Source organism: Stenella coeruleoalba, assembly GCF_951394435.1.
Source record: "Stenella coeruleoalba genome assembly, chromosome: 2".
NCBI classification, from domain to species: Eukaryota; Metazoa; Chordata; class Mammalia; order Artiodactyla; family Delphinidae; genus Stenella; species Stenella coeruleoalba.
In genome coordinates, this window is record NC_137147.1 from 75789385 (window position 1) to 75812044 (window position 22660).

At 44.1% G+C, this 22660-nt stretch overlaps 2 protein-coding genes across 4 annotated transcripts; both read right to left on the reverse strand.

The window, feature by feature from the left end:
- Positions 1-75: 75 nt before the first annotated feature.
- RNASE4 (ribonuclease A family member 4) lies at positions 76-15067 on the reverse strand. Of its 2 annotated transcripts, none has more exons than XM_079913437.1 (2): positions 14954-15067; positions 76-1319 (listed from the first exon to the last, which is right to left on the reverse strand). In XM_079913437.1, exon 2 carries the CDS (start codon positions 1300-1302, stop codon positions 859-861), a length of 444 nt encoding a protein of 147 aa, XP_079769563.1. In that variant the 5' UTR covers positions 1303-1319; positions 14954-15067; the 3' UTR covers positions 76-858. The 2 variants fall into 2 exon arrangements, with proteins under 2 accessions (XP_079769563.1, XP_079769564.1); XM_079913438.1 differs by lacking the exon at positions 14954-15067 and adding an exon at positions 10253-10348.
- Positions 4835-16104, reverse strand: ANG (angiogenin). 2 transcript variants are annotated; one of them, XM_079913436.1, is made up of 3 exons: positions 10520-10843; positions 10253-10411; positions 4835-5433 (listed from the first exon to the last, which is right to left on the reverse strand). In XM_079913436.1, exons 2-3 carry the CDS (start codon positions 10385-10387, stop codon positions 4969-4971), a joined length of 600 nt encoding a protein of 199 aa, XP_079769562.1. In that variant the 5' UTR covers positions 10388-10411; positions 10520-10843; the 3' UTR covers positions 4835-4968. The 2 variants fall into 2 exon arrangements, with proteins under 2 accessions (XP_079769562.1, XP_079769561.1); XM_079913435.1 differs by lacking the exons at positions 10253-10411; positions 10520-10843 and adding an exon at positions 14954-16104.
- Between the last annotated feature and the right edge of the window lie 6556 nt (positions 16105-22660).

The following is a 22660-nucleotide window of genomic DNA, read 5'->3' on the forward strand; positions in this document are numbered from 1 at the left end:
CTAGAGGAGAATTAAAAGAGGATAGGAGGGAAAAAAAATCTCACACACAAGACCATAGTCTTCTCAAATACTTGGAATTGAAGGTACCTTATTTCCTTTATTATAAGCAAGACTTGAAAAATCTTTCAGTCAGGAAGAGTCTTAATGATCAAGTACATTTTAATACTCTGACTTACTAGGGCGACTCAAAAGTTTGGGAAGAGGAAAAGAAAATCCCTTGTATAATTTCTTGATCTTATTAGATCCAAACACAGTAAGGTTGCCGCATTATACAGATAGAGCTCTCATGTTGCCAGTGTCTATTTCCAAATTTTTAATGCTTCCCCCAACAGCTGACATTTGGGAAGAACAGAAACCAGATATTTTCAAAACATTCTTTGTGATGAAGTGGAAAAAGCCCTGGATTAGTAACCGTGTAAACTAGACTTTTGTCTCAGCTTTTCTACTAACCTTTTGGTCTTAGCAAATCTCTTAACTTTGCACTTTTGTATATTGCAACACTAGCATCCCAAGGGTGCTATGGTATTAGAATGAGATAACTTAGATGAAAGCACCTTGAAATTCTTGAAGTGCTAAGTAATGACTAAATTCCAGAGGATGAGATTAGAGACAGCAAAGCTGACCAGTATTATAGAAGGAAGCTTATTACAGAAAAGCTCAGATTCATTATAAGTTTATGTCTCATCTTTCATGCAATGTATTTAACAGAATTGGTTATATAATGAACCAAAAAAAAAAAAAAAGGAAAGAAAGAAGCAGTGGAGACGGAGCCTGGGACAGCTCAAATGCATTACTCATTGTTATTTAAGGAGTAAATTAAAGGCCAGCAGCTGGGCCATAACCCCTGCTGGGTGGCATCTATTTATCAAAGTGCACAGGCACCTCTGGGTTACCTTCACAGGCAATGACAACACGTCTGGTGCTGGCCTTGGCCCGGTATCTGCAGTTGGGAGCCCTGGAACTTCCTGTCTCCCTGCAATCTGTGACCCTCACTACACCCTCATGGCAGTTCATCCGGCCATTCTTGCACTGAATATTGGCGGTTCTGCAGATACTATGAATGTTCCCAAGGTCTTCATGAATGAAAGTGTTGAAGCGCTTGCACTGATGTGAAGTCATCTTCCGTCTTTGCATCATCAAGTTGCAGTAGCCAGCATCGCCTCCTGTCACATCAGGGTCCACGTGTTGCCGCAGGAATCGTTGGTACATGCGATCCTGGCCATAGGAGGGCTGTACCAGCCCCAGCCCCAGCAGGGTCAGCAGCAAGAGCAGGAGTAATGCATGGGTCGTCTGGAGAGCCATCACTACCTTGGAGATGCCTAGAGAGAAACCAAGGGGCAGGCAAAATCATCCCTGATTCAACAGGAAGTGAGCAACCCAAAGCAGAAAGGACAATTTTTGGAGCGTCAGACAGATCCATTTTCTACACATGCAGTCCAAGGGTTAGCCCCAGCTGAACTCCTAGTTTGATATATATGGTTACTACTGTCCTTTGTTTCAAAGAGGCTGCTTCATGATGGTGGATCACCCCGTGTGAGTGATTGAACGGCTGACGAGGGACCTGCACTTTATTCCACCTACAGCCTATCCTTAACGATAATGATTAGGATCAAACATAACTATCATTCTTTTAAACGCCAGCTTCTAAGTTCACAACCACCTTTTGCCTGTGCACAGAAAGATACGAAGCTCTATGTCATATTCCTGTGTCTGATGCCGCATATATGCGATATGGAGTTGGGAAGTGAGGGAAGTGAAGGAGTTGTGGGAAGCAGGATGGCGGGAAGAAATGATGTTCGATTTACCCCTCAACCCCAGGACCACTGGATACAACTTCTGAAGATACACTTGGCACTTGGGTAAGAGCTTCATCACAACAATGTACTTTGGGTTGCTTTTCCCAAATCCAATTTTGCGCAGTTCTGTCTACTTTCTCTCATCCTGCTTCTTTGTGACCAACAACATGGTTTAGCAAGATGACTAGCTACAGAGTAGATTAAACTATTCATCCAAGAGCAAACCCATGACCTCAGCCACAGTAACCAACTGAGTTAACAAGACATGGAAAAACATTATGAACAGAAGTCCCATGTAGACATCAATGGGTGCATCTCAAGATTCTACCTACAACAGAAAATGAAATGATCCCTAAATCCTCCCAACACGTACTTTTGTTTAGAGCTTGCCCCAAAGGCTTTCTCCACTGCACACGTCAAATCTCAGTAAGAACTTCTTTTGATACTGTGATCCCAAAGACCTAGTTCTGCCACACTAACTGTGTGACCTTGGGGAAATGACTTAACCTCTCTCAGTATATTTCCTCACAAGTAGAATAAGCATAATAATAATACCTACTTCTTAGGAATGTTGTGAAGAATAAATGATAAAATCAATGTAAAGTGCTTATCACAATGCCTAGCCTACCGTTAAGTGTTCAGTATATGTCAGCAGTGGCCATTTTTACAATTTCCATTTTTCTTGGTTTCCTTTGTTCCCTCAATCTGATATACTAACAACTAAACTGAATTGCACATATTATTGACACCCTCCCTCTTATTTTGTAGAGAATCTGTATTCCCAAGAGATGAAGGCTCTTTTTAAGCCAAAATATCTCAGCTACTAGAATTTATGCTATGTCCCTGGACAAATGTTTCCTCTCCAAAGTGCATGGAATTTTCTTTCTTTCATGTCACCATTCTTCAAAGGACTTGACATTTGGGGGTGCTTCTTCTCTTTTCCTTGCAAAGTCAACAAAACATAGTGGATTAGGATTTCAATTCTTCAAATGATTGACCTGAGATAAAATGACTTGCCTGTGACTCAACATTTCATTCTAAACAAACTTTGGTTGTGAGAGAACAAGAGATCAAGAGCAAAAACTACTAGGGTTGGCTACTCAGCTGCTAGCTCCATCAGCAGGTCAGGAAGAACCCTATCCCAATGCCACATGATTTCCTGGGAAAGTGTCATTTGTCCTAACACCAGGGCAGGGTATGCAATAATAATGCTCTAAGTAGATGTTTGGAGATGTGAGTTTTCACAACTGTGATGTGATCTATGTAATAATGGTCCATGCCTTTGACTTTCCCCATCAAGACCGTGAGTTGGCAAGAGTCTGTTTGGAAGCCCCTTTGCCTAATATTAGGGAGACAGTCCTGGTTGGAGAACCAGAAAAAAAAAAATCCAAATAGTCTACCAAACTCTGGAAATTTCTCGCTTCCTAAGAGTTTTTTGATTTTATAGTAAGATAAAGTTTCTTTCTTTCTTTTTTTTTTAACACTATACATTTCCAGAACTTTTTTTTTTTTCTGTGTTGAGTCTTTGTTGCTGCACGCGGGCTTTCTCTAGTTGTGGGGAGTGGGGGGCTACTCTTCGTTGCGGTGTGTGGGCTTCTCATTGCGGTGGCTTCTGTTACAGAGCACGGGCTCTAGGTGGTGCACAGGCTTCAGTAGTTGCAGCACGCAGGCTCAGTAGTTGCACCTCGTGGGCTCTAGAGCTCAGGCTCAGTAGTTGTGGCACACGGGCTTCGTTGTTCCGAGGAATGCGGGATCTTCCCAGACCAGGGATTGAATCCGTGTTCCCTGAATTGGCAGGCGCAGTCTTAACCACTGCGCCACCAGGGAAGTCCCAAGACAAATTTTCTAATAAAGGAGGTTTGGAAAACCCTTCTCCCTACTTCAGAAAGAAATGACAATGTTTTCAATTTTGAAATAGATGAATTCAAGGCAGATATATTCATGTGTTGAGTATGTATCCATAACCTTTCATCCTTTCCTCCATAAATTGAGTACTTTTTCATCCTTTCCTCCATAAATTGAGTACTTTTTCATCCTTTTCTCCATAAATTGAGTACTTTCAGTGAGGGTGGGCTCTCTGTGGCACCAGGACACTGGCCTATAACCCAGGTATTGAGGAGCCAGGGCTTTTGGTCCATTTGAGGGCATGTAGGCAGCAGGGGAGGCCACCATGGGGAATACTGTGACCACTATAGTCATTCATAAGATGGCAAAACTAGTGATGCATAACTGTAATTTATTAACTACTTTCTAAATAAAATATCCAGGTATCTGTTGATGAGATTAGGTAACAGGAAGTTAACCACTGAACCAATGGATTAATTAGCATATTTTACAGAGATTGTTAACCTAAGTTTGTATTTACTTAAAAACATCAAGTTGAAGAAGAATAAAGGATAAGCTTGGAATCTTTCTATGACCTCCCCAAGACCTCAGAGTTGCCAGACGTCAGTTGATAAAGTAAAAGATTAAAGAGAAAATAATTATAGTAATCAATTTTTTGATCTTTATATAAAATAACCATGAGAATATCCTGTCAGTGTTCCATTCAAAGCAATATCAAATTACTTCCTGCTTAAGGTAAGAGTGGCTACCCTGAATGGATTTTGGTATTCATGCAGGATTACAAATGTGTGTGTGTGTGTGTGTGTGTGTGTGTGTGTGTGAAAGAGAGAGAGAGTGTAATTAATCTGTTGGTATTTAGTCCTAAACTCTTCTTCCTAGGGCTTAACATTTGTAAAAGTAATACTGGCTTATTAACGGTGGCAGCAAAACAATCTGCTTCTCCTAAAAATTCTGCTTAGTGGCCTTGAGCCCTGGAATTTTCCCAGCAGTCTCGGTAAGATGAATTTAACATCCTTACCTTCACGGAAAGGTAAAGTCCACCTCCTTCATGCCTGATAAAGAACTGACTGATAAGGAAAAAGGCATTTCTATCCCATCCAACCCTCTCAGGGGACAGCTGAATAGAGAAAATGGGGAAAGATCAATAGACCAAGAATCAGTGAGAAGACTTTGATTTTTACTGATTTCAGAGACGTTTTTATTTATTAAGCATATTGTAAAACAGAAAACAAAAAGATCAGCAGCTCATTTTCTGGATTCCTAGCAATGAATGTTGCTACAGTAAGAGGGGGAAATGCAAGGAAAAAAGAGCAGAGCCAGCTCTAGGCTACTGCGCTGGAGTGATAAAGGACTCATCAAAGTGGGTGGGCCAGTCATTTTCACAGCCAATAACAATGACTCTGTACCCGCTTGTGGCTCTGTACTTGCATGGAGGCCGGAGGGACCCTCCTTTATGCTTGCAAGTGGTGATCTGGAAGGAAGACTTGCTTATTCTGAGATTGCCTTGGCCAGGTTTTCCATTCGTATCATTACAGATGCCCTTGATGTCATTCTTGCTGCCATGAATAAAGGTGTTGACCTCTTTGCAGGGATTGGTCAGGTCTCGCCTCCTCATCATGTTTTCACAGTATCTGTCATCCCGGCCCTTTGGTTGGGGATCATAGTGCTGGGTCAGGAAGCGTCTGTATCTGTAGTCTTCCTGAGCCAGGGTCAGTGGGGTCAGACCCAGACCCAGCATGAAGACGAAAAACAGGGGGCTCAGGAACATCACCATCTCTTTCAGCAAAAGCTCCTACCAAGAGAAAAAGGAGATGCCGTAGGGGCACAGAATGGCATTGCCAAATTAGGCTAAAAGGACAGGGAACTTTCCCTCTGACCGGGCGTCATAAATCAGGTATCGTCCGTCACCTAAGCATATCTTTTTCTTTTCCTTTTCCTTTCCTCATTAGTCTCATATGTCTTGTCTATCGATTCCTTTGGAAAGTCTATTTAAAAGTTTCCTGAACACACCTTCCAGCCCCAACCCCTCTTTCCTATCCCTGAAAATTTACATTTCTACCAGTTGTAGCATTACAAAATCCATTCACACTCTTTCATTCATATTAACTAATTTAATAACAAACACTACATAAGCCCCTACTGGGTACCAGTCACCGTGCTAGGTCCTGGAACACAAAGACCATTAAGACACACCAAGTCTTGGACTCCCCAGGTGGCACAGTGGTTAAGAATCCACCTGCCAACACAGGGAACATGGGTTAGATCCCACATGCCACGGAGCAACTAAGCCCGTGCGCCACAACTACTGAAGCCCACGTGCCCACAGCCCGTGCTCCACAACAAGAGAAGCCACCGCCATGAGAAGCCCGTGTACCACAACGAAGAGTAGCCTCCACTCACCTCAACTAGAGAAAAGCCTGTGCGCAGCAACAAAGACCCAACACAGCCAAAAATAAATAAATAAATTTACTTATTTAAAAAATAATAAATGGTATAGTGTCATGGATATTAAATTAATTATTAATTTTTATATTGTGCTTTTCTTGTGTGTAAGTCAATAAACATATTTTTGTAGCCCTTAAAGAGGCCACAGGTTGTAGCACTGAGCCTGTAGTGATGCTAAGCAGCCCTGGGAGTACAGCTGTGGCTCTAGAAAGACAAGAGGATTCGGGGTTCTGCTGGTTACATGTGAAGGCATGTGACAGGGTGAGCGAAATGACCTCTCTTTCTTCCTTTTTTTTTTTTTTAGTGAAGCAAGTAAAGTGTTTATTAGGAGGAAAAAGAGTACAGTACATGTGGATAGACACACAGAAGGGCTCAGAGAGAGAGACAGTCATGCCCTCGTGGTAGTTTGAATCACTTTGATGGGGCATTTCACTACCTTGTCTGTTTTATCATAACTGTAGACAAATTGGGTATACTGCCAAAGAATTACCAAATTATACACTAAGAAATGACCAAATTATACACTAAGTCATTCCTCAATTATGAAATAAAGAAATAGTCACTGAAAAGGTTTCCATGAAGCACATAAGAGTATGATCTGTAATAGCAGCAGCAAAAGTGTGTTCTTGGGAGGTTAGCAAGAAAGTGGTACGTGATTGGAAGAGTCCCACCTAAAAGAATAACAAGTAGTCCTACATGGCGGCTGCTCCACTACAGCTGCTGGGCTGCCATGCTCCCCACGCGCCAAGCTCTTTACATTAACATTGCGCTTTTCAGTCTCCTGGGTGTGTTTTCTCTTTCTAGTTTTTTGGAAGACAAAGCTTTCTTGAATTGTCATCAGTTGAGTCTCTTGCTCTGCTATGGACAAATATTGCCTTCTAATGTCACAGGCAATCGTAGAATGGCAGGCTGTCAAGGTTGGAAGGGTCCTTAAAGGTCCCACAGGGAGCAGAAGCCAGAATCCCAGAGTCCAAAAATCTGGAAGTAGAACCTGAGCTGGTAGTACCCAAAAGAGTCATTAGGTGGCAGTGGTGGATAGGAATGCTGTCTCCCACGCTGTAGAGAAAACAGTGGGTCCTTGTAGGAGGTGCCAGTATTGTACAGGGGATATTGCTGTTCACCGAAGGGGGTGTGAGCTGGCAGGCCTGTCTACAGTTTCTGTCCAAACACTCTATGCTTCAGATATTAAGCCCAAGGACAGGTCACCAGTGTCAAAGCAAAAGTCACAACGCTCAGTATATGCCCACAAGGATATCACAAAATAAAGATTTACCTCTTGTCAGGTTTCATGGGTGCCATTCCAAAACCATTATTCATGGGATCTGAGCGAACAATTACCTGTTTACTTCTCAGTGTTTCCTACCGGTGCATAATCTACAGGAGGGCAGGGCTCATATCATTCACCTTGTATTATACTACCTGCCTCACAGTAGACCCTCAATAATAATTTTTTTAATGACTGACTTCATTTTCTTCTCCAGGCCTAAATTTGTTCATCTATAAAATGAGAGTTGCTACCTCTAAAAGTTTGAAATTCCCTGGTTCTCATAAAGCATAGAGAGCCTTTCTAGTTTCACTAGCAAAAGTCCAGTGACCATGGAATTGTAAAGATAAGTTTGTATAAGTTTAGTTGGTAGCACAAGGCACCAGCTGGAAGAAAGAGATGATAGGATGGTCTGCAGCCCAATCTCACTGGTATGCAACATCCCTGAAGGCTCGGTGTGTAAGTCCAGCCCATACCACTTCTAGTTAAGGCGCTGGACTGACCCTACCTCAGGGCTTGTCACCCTAAAAAGCCACTTGTTTGTTGGGAGGTTGAAGGTCCTCATGTGCCAATCTGCGGAGGTAAAGGAATATCTTTGTTTCTGACTTACAAAATTTGCACATTCGTTCTATAACAACTCAGCTAAAGTTTGCTCAGGCTTATTGTAATCTTGACTCCCTGAGACATCCAGAAACCAAATCCCAGCAAATACACACCACTGGTGAGAGTGGTCACCACTATCTAACATCTGCTCCCCCCACTCATACCTTCCACAAGCATATATGCAATTCTCAATTTCCCAAAAAGAGAGGTAAAAGGGAATTGGAAGAAAACAAATAAGAGATTATTTGTGGTCCAGAAGTGAATCTGCCTAGGCCAAGGGCACAGAGCCTCACACTTGGTCAAGGGTGGTCAGACCCATTTACACATATCCTTCTAGACCCAAGCACATAAGTGTCAGTGGAATTTGTTCCAAATGTTCTTTAGACTAACTTTATCCTCTGTCTCAAACCAATCCCTTGGTCTTTATAAAAATTAACATTCTCTTCCTCTCCCCCCAGGCAATATTTTGTATTCAAGGGATCCACCAAACTTTATGCACCAGGGAATTACCTTGACCTTTAATGATGAGTAACTATGGTCAGTGTACCTTCTTTTGATCTTGGGATGTGTCCCACTTTGCTTTCAAAGAGCACCCAAAACTTTCTTTCTTTTTTTTGGCCGCACTGCACGGCCTGTGGGATCTTAGCTCCCTGACTAGGGATTGAACCCACGCCCTCTGCAGTGAAAGCGCAGAGTCCTAACCACTGGACCACTAGGGAATTCCCCCAAAACTTTCTTAAGGAAAGAAATTATCAGCGAAGGTTATAAGAAAACAGAGCTGGGACTTCACTGGTGGTCCAGTGGCTGACTCTGCGCTCCCAGAGCAGGGGACCTAGGTTCCATCCCTGGTCAGGGAACTAGATTAGATCCCACTTGCCAACTAAGTTTGAAGGCCGCAACTGAAAGATCCTACATGCTGCAACGAAGATCTCAGATCTCATGTGCTGTAGCAGCCAAGACCCGGCGCAGCCAAGACCCGGCGCAGCCAAATAAATAAATATCGAAAAAGAAAAGAAAACAGAGCTAAAAATATATTTTCTGTTTTCTTTTCTTGTTAAGCCACATACAATGCCTATATGGCGGGGGGGGGGGGGGGGGGGGTTCCGGATGCCCTTCAGCAAACAGCTTTCCCAAATCTTTGGGGATTTTATCACAATTTAGGAGTCTCTCCTAAACCTCCACTTGCTCCTAATCGCACTAATTTCCCTTTATCTACATATAGGACAGTGGTCCCCAACCTTTTTGGCACCAGGGACCGGTTTTGAGGAAGACAATTTTTCCACGGACGTGGGTGGGGCGATGGTTCAGGTGGTAAGGCGAGCGGTGGGGAGTGGCGGATGGAGCTTTGCGCGCCCCGTCGCTCACCTGCTGCTCTGCGGCCCAGTTCCTAACAGGCCGCGGACTGCTACCCGTCCACAGCCCAGGGGTTGCGGACCCCTGATATAGAATATTCCCCAAAGAAATCTGTTTTCATTTTAAACTTTGGAATCTAATTCATTTTCTTCTTAATTCATGAGCTTGGGCCCAGAGGCTTTAAAAGGGGGGAAATAGTTTCACTGAAATGGATGGACAGCTAAAAATAGTATATAAACAAACAAGTAAATAAATAAAACAACGGATTACCCAGGTGGAAGAATCTTACAAAAACCTGGAAGTTTCCCTCCAACTGAAGAGAGGTTCCAGCTGTTTGTTCCTGGAGATGGGTTCCAGCTGTGTGAACCTGGAGGCCTGTCTTGGTTCTCATTATATAGTGATCAGATGAACAGGGTGGGGAGACTAGATCTAAAAATCCCCAATTCTGCAGAGACAGGCAAACCAAGGACACTGCTCTTGGACAAACAATGAGAGTCATTCACCTCTTCCCTGGGCATGACCCGGCCAGCTATCAATCCACCTGAATCGATTAGAGATTTGTTCCAGAGGCAAAGTTTGATAAACATGGCCTCTTGTCCCAAAGTTGCTTTTCCTGACATCGTGGTTCTTACTTTTGCCCAGGACAGGACCGAGGTTTCATTGCTGCCATGCAATGATCTGGATCCAGAAGATGTCGTTTCTTGGGCCAGCTCTAAGAACTGCCTCAGAAGAAGCCTGCAGAGTGAGCTGGGGTCTCTCGGCAGGATGCTGCTCCGCTGTGCTTTCTGTTTACCCACATAATTTGGTTTCATGAAAGGGTGCGAAGTAGGTTTCACAGAACCAGGAAAGCACTTCCAGAGAAGGTTATGTGACAGCTGTTAGCACCCTGCCTTTGACCTCAACCTCCCAGCTACTAACCCTTACTAACCCTCGGAAATATCCTTACCATATGTCCTGGGCTTCTCTTTCCTTTCTTCTTTACCCGTCCACAAATGACTAACTGCGCACTCAATCTTCTGTTCCTTGTAACACAGTTGTAAACTTGATTATCTCCACCATCAGTGCAACACTGACATTGCATCCACTCACAAAGTGGATTCGTTGCCTGCATAGAAAGTGGACTGAAGGTCACCAGGATCGCTTATAGATCCTATGGTTTCAAATATCAGGTAGCAGCAGGAGGCCAACTATTTCACAAACCCTCAGCACCCACCTTCACTGATGTTGGATCTAGGACACTGTTATCTTCTTAAAAATCCTCAGCCTTCTATTGTCATCCACCCACCTCCAAGTTTTCAGTCTCCCTGTATTTTAGGTGTCAACTGAAGACAGGCTGCCTACCAGTAAAACAAATGCACTTGAAATCATCATAATAATTATAATAATCAGTGTTACCTTTCACTCTATGAAGCGCTCATATACATGACTACATTTAACCATCACCGAGACTGTGTGAGGTGGGTATTATGTAAGCCAGTTTTTCTCATGAGGAAACTCTGAAATCAAACAGCAGGGGCCCTTGACTGAAACAACCCTTTCTTTTTCTTTTGCTAATAACTTTCTTGCCTCATCCAGCTTCTGACTATAAAAGCCTTCCATGGAAGAGCTCCTCGGAGCACCTCTTATCTACTAGATGAGATGCTGCCCCATTCGTGAATCGTTCAACAAAGTCAATGAGGTCTTCAAATTTACTCCGTTGAATTTTGGGTTTTAACAGAGCAAAGAGCAGCAGCGGGATGTGGGGCTCTACTGCCTCTAACGACGTGCCCAAACACTCACTTGCCTTTTATGGGCAAACACACCGTTTGAGAGGGGCACCTACCGTAAATTAATCACACATCACTTTTTAAACACAAACTGAAGAATTGAGTTTTAAAAAGTTATCAGCCATTACAAACCACACAGCTGGGTTTTGCTTTGTGATTCAATTGATGATCTTTTTCTTTTAGTAGTGAGTTCAGATTTATTAATACAAGTAACATGATTAAAAAAAAAGTTATCAGGACTTCCCTGGCAGTCCAGTGGTTAAGACTCCTCTTTCCAATGCAGGGGGCAAGGGTTCCATCCCTGGTTGGGAAATAAGATCTTACGTGATGCTTCATGCGGCCAAAAAAAAAAAAAAAGACTTATCAAACCAGTCACTTGTTGCGGAGAAGGCTGCCAGACCCATTGCTGACACCCTGATTGCCTCAGCAGTCCTGGACCAGGAAGCAGCAGCCAACTCCCACAGTCTGTGGGGATCAAGATGACTTGATCAACACAACCCCACCCTAGTCTGATAAATCGCCTGAAAGCAGAGATTAGATACTCCACTCCAAAATCGAGCACATACAGTCCCATGGCCTGAAACACCAGTGCAAGCACCAACTCACACAAACAGATCAGCCTCTGATTCTAGAGTTATGCAGTAGTGCTGGGGGGCAGCCTTCAGCCTCTGAACACAGCCGAGTCCTTTCTCTTCCTCTGGGGTTTCACTCGACAACCTTTTCACAACCTGTCCATAGAGCTGACAATGCCAAAAGTCAGCTGGTGAATGGGGAATGATTGCTTTCATTCTAATTGTTTTTCTTTTCACCTTGGCCCAATGAGGTTATGATGAAACAGAATATAAGATTTTGGAAAAAATTAAAAAAGAAAGTTTTACTATTTCATTAAAATGCATCTAAGTGTTTACTCAAAATACTTATAATGAGGAACTACAGTCAACGCTCCACATCCACAGGTTCCCCATCCTCGGATTCAACCAACTATGGATCGAAAATATTTGAAAATAAATTCTAGAAACTTCCAAAAAGCAAAATTTTTAAGTTGCTGTGCCCCAGCAACTAGTTACATAGCACTTACATTGTATTAGGTATTATAAGTAATCTAAAGCATGAAACTTATTTAGTAACAGAAGTAATGGTTAAAAGAGGATGAAGTCCACATGGAAATAAGGGTCACACCTCTACCTCCAGGAATTAGGGGACACTATTGATTGAGGGAGGATGGGGACAAAGTCCAGCTGACCCACCTCTATTTCCAAACAAAGACAAACATTAAACATTCCATTTTCAACAAACCCTTGTTCTGTGCCCATTCGCTCTTTCCCAGGTATTTCAATGTGTTTGGAGAATAGCTGTTTACAGAGATTGTTCTTTGCGCAAAAAAAGATTAAATAAAAACTAAAGAGAGATTTCACTGGCCTGCTGTGGTCCACTTTCTTGGCCAACTACTTTAATTTATGAATCACACTGGCAAATGCTTACAACAGTAACTCGGCAAACCCCTTAGTTTTGACTGCTTATAAGCTCACATCTGCTCTTTCAACAAAGCCAGAGCCATTCCTCTTTTCCTAGAATGATTTTCCCCAGCCTCTCTGCCAAACTATAGTTTTTCTCCATATTACTGGAGTACCTTCTTTCCTATAAGAGTCATGTTACCAACATCCTACAGTCGGAATTAGAAGAGGGACCTCAGAGACTATCTATCAACCCCTCATTTTACAGATGAGGAACCAGGAACGAAAAAAGAACATGTATCGCCCAGTGAATATTTGCAGTTCCAGGGACTAGAAGCTTCCCACTGCACCACACAGCATTCACAGTCCACACTAGTAATTTCTAGGAAATCAAAGATCATTTTAAAGGTGCCAATGAAAAGTTGCTGTTTAAGAGAAAACTACTTTGGATATTTCCATATATTCCCCAAATATTTTAACACCCCCATTATCTGTTAAAAAGTTACTTGAAATATAAAATGTCTTATCCTTCTGCACTAACTAGTTAGTAGCTGTGTAGTTCAGTGGCTCTTTGAATACCTCTGGCTGCTTCTGGGAAGTTAGCCATGTGCTATTCAGATAATTATGTCACTTGGGTTTCTAGTGATTACATTTATGACTTGATTGTGAGGTTCCCAATGACACAGGAAAGGTCTTGGCTCTGTTGGGGAAGAGGACATTTTCTTCCACCCCTCCAGGTTCTTCTGGCTGGTTTAAGAATCAAATTGACATGAGACAGATTGACAGGAGAAAATCAAACAGATGTTTAAAATCATGGACACATTAGAGAGACCCAGGAAAACTGAGTAACTCGCCAAAATGGCAGAAGCCTCTCTTTAAATACCATCCTCCCCTCAAGGCAAAAAAGGATGTTGAGGGTGGGGAGAGTCAGTTATGTTAGGGTACCAGGAAAAGCGCAGTACAAAGTAGGGTTGTGATGCAAACTTAAGTCTTTGTCTTCTCCAGCAGGCAAGAGTTTGTAGATATTTGGTCATCCTCTTCCAGGTACAGCGAAGGAGACACTCTTACAAATGGAGATTTCCCTTATAAATGTAAATGTTTCTTACTACAAAAAGTTAACTCCTACTAGGCTTTCTGGATTTTCCCCTTGTCTGCTGTTTCTTAGGAAATAACCAGGTTAAAATAATATGCTACAGAGATAGTTTGGGGTGGCAAATTCTGCTCCCCTACAGCTCACTTGAGATTTCCCCAGGCCCCAGAATGCTGCTGAAACTGTTTTTACCATCCTGCCTAAATAAGCCCTGTGCTGTTACCATTTGATGTGCTGTCACAGAGTAAGAAAGCTGAGGATCCCAAGGTTCCACTAAGAAAGCTTAGAGAAGAGGTTGGTGGCAATGTCTCAAAGAACGTCTCAACACTGGCTGAAGGTGGGTTAAGGGTGAGGAGATAGAGGAGTAAACAGAAAACGAAAACACGAGCTCCCACGTGTCAGTTGCGGTCGCAAAAACGGGACAAGACCTGTTTCATAAATCTGGCGATCATCCTGGGTACCAAGAAAAAGAATCCTTAGTTTTGAGGAAGTGTAGGCCTCCCCGGATTTCCTTCGGTTCACCAATTCTGGGGTCCCACTTAGAGCCTACGTTCGAGGCAACAGGCATTTCACGCTGGCATCTCCACTCAGCTGCGGAAAATAAGCATCGGAGTCGGAATGGGGAATCTCTGACTCTACAAGAACTGGACTTTTACCTTCCTTCCTATTCCTCAGTGTGGGACTCGAGGGACATTGTTCCAGCTAATGATTAAGAACTCTCCAGACAATAGGGGCTGCTTAGACAATGGGTGAATTTCCAGGATGTCCGGCCCCCTTCCGAGAAGGAGGGAGATAACAAAATGTAAAAAAGGTGTCTGTCAAAGACCAATCAGGCAGCTGGGGAGAAGGAGGGAGATAACAAAATGTAAAAAAGGTGTCTGTCAAAGACCAATCAGGCAGCTGGGGACAAGTTCCCTCTCTGGTCCGAGCCTAAGCCGGGACCGATCAGCAGGAGAACACAACCAAATCTATAATTTACATACGGGGAAGTGGGAACCTATAAAACTGACATATTCGCGCCCAAAAGGGTTCCTTCTTCGACCTCCTGCGTGAGGACCAAGGAACCCCGGTGCACCGGCCTTCAATAAACCTCTTGCGTTTTGCATCGACTTCCGACTCTTGTTGTTTCCTGGGCGAGTCGAAACTCCTAGGAGACCGCGCAGGTCTAACATCAGCTCCTCCAGTCCGGTGCCGCAAACGCCTCCCCACCGAGCCCCACACTGCCTCTGCTAAGAGGCGACTCCCCCGACTCAAACGCCCCTGATGAAACTACTAAAAAGGAGGCGGGGGGGGGAGATGGAGGAAAAGGAGCTGGAGGAGGAGAAGTGTGAACCCACCTCGGCCTCAGAACAAGTCTGCAGAAACAGGCAAAACGGTGGAAAGAGACGTGTTTGCTTCTCACCCGCTTCTTCCTCCCTGTGAGGACGATGGGGAGCCGGTAGCAAAGAGGAGAGGAGCGTCGGCGTGCGAGCCTTTTTGTAGTTGAGGCCCCGCCCGGTTTCTCCGAGAAGGCGCCTTCCTCCAGGACCCGCCTCCGCCGCAGGCATCAGAGCAGCCCCCGCCCCAGGCGGAGGGGGTGGGTCCCCACCTGGGCTGGGAGCGAGCCTGGAGATCCGAGGCCGACGCTCAGGGGCCGTGAGGACACGGCCTGTGGGGTCTGCAGATGGCGGGACCCTGGCCCCTGCTCCCTGCTCGCGGGAGCGAGGTTACCCCTCCCAGGCGTCCGCTGGCGAGAGTCCAGGAAGCCAGGCAGTTTGGCCCCGCACAGATAATCTTTTTGTAGAACAGTTCTCTTTTGTAGAACAGTTCAGAACGCTGGAAAGTTTGTATAGAACTGAGATTTTTTCAGCGGTTGGAAGGGGGAAGGAAAAGTTTCAATCACTAGGGCTCGTCCGGGATTTGAACCCGGGACCTCTCGCACCCAAAGCGAGAATCATACCCCTAGACCAACGAGCCACGCTGACGAGGGTTTCTGTACTTTTCCTCTGAACCTTACTTCTCCGTCAGCAATTGGCTGCCAGGCTGCTCTGGAGTTTTACCTTATGTTGTGACATTTACCTTTCGCTTTGCTTAGCTCTTCCGTCTTGAAGAAGTCTCACGTCTGACTCCAGCCTCGCTAATTCTCCTCGATCCTTGTCCTGGACGCCTCCAGACGCCGGATGGGGTGAGAAGAGGCAGCTTTTCAGACGTCAGGCCACCTGTCGGTGCTCCCGCAAGCCCCGCCGGGAGGAGTCTAGCCTTGAGCTCCAGCGTGGGGGGAGCCTGGAGGGAGCCTGGAGAGAACCGAGTTGGAGCCTGAGGGCCCGAGCTGGGGTCGATTGCAACATTGTAGGGTCCTGAGCCCCAGGACAGACGCACAGGATGTGTATCTGCCGGGCTGCTACTGCTTCGCGCGAGTATAAAATCCTAGGGGCAGGACTGATGGGCATCAACATACGGGGAGCCAGTATTTTGATCTGTTGGAGGTGAACCAGTCTGGAGCGTGTTCGTAAAGTCCAGACCCCTGCAGTTTCCCAGAATGAGAATCAAATGTTCCATCTCTCTACCTCTGCTTAAATTGTTTCCTCAGTCTGGAATTCTCTCTCCCAGTCTCATCCCAATTCACGTCAAATCCTGTTCCTCCTTCCGGCTCCAGCTCAAAATGATTTTTGTGGAACTATAAAAATCTATAAACAGCTGAATAATTTAAAAGGGCCTCCCCCTGAATGAACGTATGTGTATAGAGTGAATAAAGGTCTCAGGGGTTTGTCCCGCAAATTAAGAGTCCCAAAATTAAGAGTCCCAAGGGCCGCCGGATATATATTCTGTACCAGCGAGTGGTCTTGGATCTCCAAACTTTGGACCTCAGGCAGCAACCTAAGTTCAGCTAGAACATCCAACCCAGAACTTCCTTAGTTGGTTGGAAGAGTTAGTGCACACTCCCTTTTTAACTGAGAACCGTGCCCAACAAGTCCAACTTTTCAAGAGGTGATTCTCGAAGTTCATACAACCATGCTGAGTTTATCTTTGGAACGGGGTAAGGTCTGGAGAAAATGACCCCAGAAGAGGGAAAACGACGTAAGAAACAGGAGAGCAACGTCTCTCTCGATGGGTGGTTGCAACCCCCAAAACATCAACTCTTCCTTCAAGCCGGAGTTGAACCAGCGACCTAAGGATAACCATATTGTTTTACACTACAGTCCTCCGCTCTACCAGCTGAGCTATCGAAGGAAATAGGAAAACGGCGTTCCTACTATTCTATATTGAGGACATTGATAAGCAGAGGTTCGTGCATAATGGCCCACTAGTTGCCGGTGCATGGACACCACTTAGCAGCCAGCTTAGGAGAAAGTCCTACATCCGCGGTTCTGCAGACAACCCCTCTAGAACTGGATTCTCTTGCTTCAGGTACGGGCTTCCAAGCAGGACCAGAGAGTGGGCTCTTCACCGGCACACCTAGAGCCTGTGCATCCCGAGGCCACCCCGGACCGTGGCGATCTGCTCGCCCCCGGGCTGTTCTCTTCACGTAGGGCGCTGCCCGGGGCCTCCCTGGCATGATGTGTGTCTAAAGTGGGAGAGGACACCCGGGCATCGGAGAACTAAGGGCTGAGGTGGTGGAACATACAATTCTGATCGCGCAGCTGCGAGCCAGAGAGAAGGGCGGGCCTCGGAGCTCTGGCCTGGGCCTTTCTTTTCCACACTTCCTGCGCTCGCCTCCAAATCCAGGAGCGTTTGCACATGCGAGCTGCTTCTCTCTTCCGCTTACACGTCCACAGAGTAGGGGAGGCAGGGGTATATAATACATATGGCTAAACCCAATGCTGCTACGAGAATCGACTTGGAGAAACTATTTTAAGGTTTTTCAAAGAGGAAGCCACAGTTTCTTTGAGTCAATAACAAATTTAGTGACCCAAGTCCCGACGCTAATTTTCCCGCTGAGATACTTAAATGTTCGAAAATCCACTGAAACATGAAAACTTGTCGGACCCCCAAATCAGGACAGCTGACGCCGGCTCTTCCCCTGTGGGGAGGGGACCTTGCTCTGGGCTCTAAATCTGCCCAGAGCGGGTGCTGAGGGCTCGATCCCAACTCTTTCCCCACAGCCCTTAGGCCCCGCTCCGGCTCCGGCCGCCCTCAGGGCTCTTGCTGCAGGTCCGCACAGCCAGGTCGTCCGCGGAGGCTGGCAGCGCTCCCCGCAGTTTGTAATGGACTCCGCCACAATCTAGGCAGCGAAGCAGCACTTGCGCATTAGCACTGGAAACTGAGAGGAAGCGGTTCCGCTCGGGTGTTTATTTGGCACATCTGAACACTGGCGAGAAGATATGAGCTGAATTTTCACAGGGGTTAAAGTAACGAGAGAGAGGTGAGTGGCTGGTGAGGAAGATTTGAAAATAATAAGTACACACGAGGCCCCAGCGAGATTTGAACTCGCGACCCCTGGTTTACAAGACCAGTGCTCTAACCCCTGAGCTATAGGGCCCTCACACATAACGCTTATTTCCCTTTCCCAGCTGGGCCTTTATTAGAGTGTCTGTAGGTAGCGGGCGACCAAAACCTGAACGTCGTTTCGATCTATTTCCCAACTACTGGAACTCAGTTTGTAGACTCTTACTGGGGACAGAGCAATATGGGGGGCGGTGACAGGACCTACCACTATTTTAAATTGCAGAAATCTGCCCAACGCAACACAGTCTGATGCAATGAAAGCTTTCCCCCTCTCTGCCCTCTGCAGATTGTGAAAATTAAGATATCTCACATGAAACCCAGACATCCGCACTTGGTTTTCTCCTTGATTTGGACATCCACCGATCGGCCTGCCTCAAGTTCGTTAGACTAGGGACCTCTTTACAGCTCGAGTAGCAGCGCCAGAGCAGCCATTCGTTAATTCTCTGTTTAATTCTTCCCTTCATTCAATAAACACTGAGCTCCAATTCTGTGTTAGGCTCTGCACTTAGGAACGAGGCATCCAGATATGGTCTTTACTTTGAAGTCACTGGCATAGTCTTGTGGTATAAAAGAAAGTTAGTTTTCATGAAAGAGAACAACAAAAAGTAGCTGTGCCCGGTGTGAGGGGCGGTGGACAGTGTCAAGGTTCACAAAACTACAGAGTGAGCCATCACAGAGGCAGGCCTGCAGGAGGGGATGGGACTCGAGCTGCGCTTTGAAGAAAGGTTAAGACATACAAGTTTGGGGGCGGTGTGATCCCTGGTAGAGAAAAATTTATGAGCAAAGTTGGAGAGAAAGACCTAGGCATTTAAAGGGCCAAGGCAGACACTGGGGCAGATGCCGGCCCTGGTGGAAGTGAGGGAATGTAAGACAAGTTAGCAGGAGACTGTGAAATTTCTGGAATGAAGTTACACCATTTTACAAATTGAACATGGAAACTCACAAGGCTTGGAGATGCAGAATGAATTGAAGGGAAGAGAAACCAGAGTCAAGGGGACACCAGAGATTGGCCATGGTGCAGATCCTCAAACATAAAATGCAGGAGAGTAATAGTTACAGGACTGGAAAGGAAGGAAGGAATGAGAGAGACACAGGCAAGGGAGATTCTGCTGAAGTTAGATATGAATGAAGAAGAAATGAGACAACAAAGAGGAAAGAGTCAGGGAGGATTCTCAAATATCATACCTTGAAGAAACAAGATGATACTGAAAAGAAATCTAAGGGAGAGATGTGTATCTCGAGAAGGCAGAGGGGGGAGAAGTGCTCAGATTCAGGTAGGCTGAATCTGAAGTGTGGTTGGAGGATATAGGAGTTTATGATAGCCAGAATACTCTTCTATCTAGAGTTCTGTAGATTGATAGGTCAAGGTTAGATCAAATTACCTAAGTCATTTATTGAGTCAGAGCCTCTAAGAGTTCTGTGCTCTTGAAAGAAGAGAGTACAAAGAGAAAACAGCAGAACCTGAGCTTTCTGAATAGCCCTGTTGCAGGCGTTTGTCATACTAGTGAGTGTCCAACACTTTTTAAACATTTTCCTTACTTTTTGTAATTGGACATATTATAAGTAAGTCTGTCCTAGAAAAGTTGCTTTCCCATCTGGCAGCTGAGAGTGAGCATGTTACCTAGGTCTACCAATCAGATGCATCCAGGGAAGATTTCAGTTTAGAAGTGTAAACCAGGAGTAAATAATCCCACAGGGAAATCGCATACTTTTCGAATGGTGAAGGTGTCAGATTCTTGGGTAGACAGACACATACTAACACTATAGATTTCTTAAATCTATAGATTGCTGTCTTTCTTCTGTTCTGGAAAATTCTTAGCCATTATCTTTTTTTTTTTTTTTTAACTTTCTGATTAGTTTTATTTGTATCATTCGTTTTTTTTTTAACATCTTTATTGGGGTATAATTGCTTTACAATGGTGTGTTAGTTTCTGCTTTATAACAAAGTGAATCAGTCATACATAAACATATGTTCCCATATGTCTTCCCTCTTGCGTCTCCCTCCCTCCCACCCTCCCTATCCCACCCCTCCAGGCTGTCACAAAGCACCGAGCCAATATCCCTGTGCCATGCGGCTACTTCCCACTAGCTATCTACCTTACTACGTTTGTTAGTGTGTATATGCCCATGACTCTCTCTCGCCCTGTCACAGCTCACCCTTCCCCCTCCCCATAACCTCAAGTCCGTTCTCTAGGAGGTCTGCGTCTTTATTCCTGCCTTACCCCTAGGTTCTTCATGACATTTTTTTTTCTTAAATTCCATATATATGTGTTAGCATACGGTATTTGTCTTTTTCTTTCTGACTTATTTCACTCTGTATGACAGACTCTAGGTCTATCCACCTCATTACAAATAGCTCAATTTCGTTTCTTTTTATGGCTGAGTAATATTCCATTGTATATATGTGCCACATCTTCTTTATCCATTCATCCGATGATGGGCACTTAGGTTGTTTCCATCTCCGGGCTATTGTAAATAGAGCTGCAATGAACATTTTGGTACATGACTCTTTTTGAATTTTGGTTTTCTCAGGGTATATGCCCAGTAGTGGGATTGCTGGGTCATATGGTAGTTCTATTTGTAGTTTTTTAAGGAACCTCCATACTGTTCTCCATAGTGGCTGAACCAATTCACATTCCCACCAGCAGTGCAAGAGTGTTCCCTTTTCTCCACACCCTTTCCAGCATTTATTGTTTCTAGATTTTTTGATGATGGCCATTCTGACTGGTGTGAGATGATATCTCATTGTAGTTTTGATTTGCATTTCTCTAATGATTAATGATGTTGAGCATTCTTTCATATGTTTGTTGGCAGTCTGTATATCTTCTTTGGAGAAATGTCTATTTAGGTCTTCTGCCCATTTTTGGATTGGGTTGTTTGTTTTTTTGTTATTGAGCTGCATGAGCTGGTTGTAAATTTTGGAGATTAATCCTTTGTCGGTTGCTTCATGCCATTATCTTTTTAAATGTTGTTTTTCTCTGTTTTTTCTTTCTCCATTCATGAAACTGGAATTAAACATATATTAGACCTTCACACCCTGTCCTCCATTTCTTTTAACCTCTCTTCTGTATTTTCTGTCTTTCTTTCTCTCCAAGTTGCATTGTGGATTACATGTTCTTACTCATAATCCACTAATTTTCTCTACAGCTGTGTTTAATCAGCTGTTAAAGCTACCCACTGAGTAAACTGTAATTATAAATTGTAATTTTCAATTCTAGAAGTTCTATTTGCTTCTTTTTCAAAACTACTAAGTCAAATTTTGTGATTTCCCATTCCTCACAGATACCTGCCACTTAAAAAAAATCTCTTTAAACATAGTAATTATAATTTTTAATATCTATAACTGATAATCCTATATTATGCTATCTGTTGCTTTAGTTGATTCGTACTCATGTCACATTGTTTCCATGTGTAACTGGTCATCTTTGAATGTGTACTGCTCAATATCTTTGCAAAATTATACGCAGTGAATTTTTGAGGTCAAGTTGAAGCTGTCTTCCTGGAAAATATATATATATATGGCTTTTGTTTCTCACATGTACCTGGACCATTATCAGCCCAAGAGGACCCTGAAAAAAGTTCATGGCCAGGCATTCCCTGGGCCTCCAAGATGATGTAAGCCCAAGCTGCAAATCAGACCTGTGATCACCAGGAAAAGACGAGGAAAAGCTGACAGCTCATCCTTTCTGTTTTCTCTTGCTAAGCTTAGATGATTTCTGCTGAGCTCCACAACAATTAAGTGGAAGGTTAACTTCTTGTTCATCCTTATCTTGTGAGAATATCTCTTTGGGGTTCCAACTTAATATTTGGCAGAGTGCCTTACTAGAATTTCCACTTTTGGTGGGAGCTGGATCTTGACATCTGTCCCTCTTTTTTCTCCCACCCAAAGATGCTGCCAAACCTATAGCCCAATTTTGCAGTAATTAGCAAATGTCTTAAGAGCTACAAAGGTTAATGCTCTCAGATTCCATCTTTCCTTTAGATTCTGACCTATTAGTTGCTTGTTATCATATCAGTACTTTGATGCTTTTACGAAGATTTGGTAAAATCTTATCCAATATTTTTATCATTTTTCCTCAAGGAGGTTGGTACAAATTAATTAGCCCACAATTACTAGAAAGGAAATTAGAGTGGTAGGAGTTATAAAATCAATCATATTCTACCACATGGGCTGAGAAGCAGAGAAAGCGTTACTATAGAAAGAGCATAAGGGAGAGAATGCCAAAGAACAAAAAAGAGAGTGGTGACAGTGAGAAAGGAAGCCTGGATACCTTCTAAGTCCCTAGCTATGGCCCACTTCAGAGGCCTCACTGTATTCCCACTTGGAATCTATGAGACTTCCCTGAATTCTTAAAGAAATCCTCCCTTTTTGTTTTAGCAAAAATTATCTTCAACTTAAAAGACTCCTAACTAACACTGAAGGTGTTAGTATGTGTCTCTCTACCTCACTGCTTTTATCTTCCAATATTTGGATCAACATTTATCAAATGGCCGTTATATATTGGCAACAGGTTGCCCTGTACAGATCTTTGCTCCAGTCAACTTGGCCCACTTATAATTCCCCAGATATAACTCACACCTTTTCCAGTTGTGATCATTTGCTTATTATTTCTTCAACT

Excerpts from the sequence above, each read along its gene's own strand:
- RNASE4 (XM_079913437.1), bottom strand. The coding sequence starts at position 1,302 with ATGGCTCTCCAGACGACCCATGCATTACTCCTGCTCTTGCTGCTGACC.
- ANG (XM_079913435.1), bottom strand. The coding sequence starts at position 15,163 with ATGCCTGCGGCGGAGGCGGGTCCTGGAGGAAGGCGCCTTCTCGGAGAA. Across the intron at positions 5,434-14,953 it reads AGACTTGTTCTGAGGCCGAG|GAGCTTTTGCTGAAAGAGAT; the intron begins GTGGGTTCACAC and ends TTCTCTTGGTAG.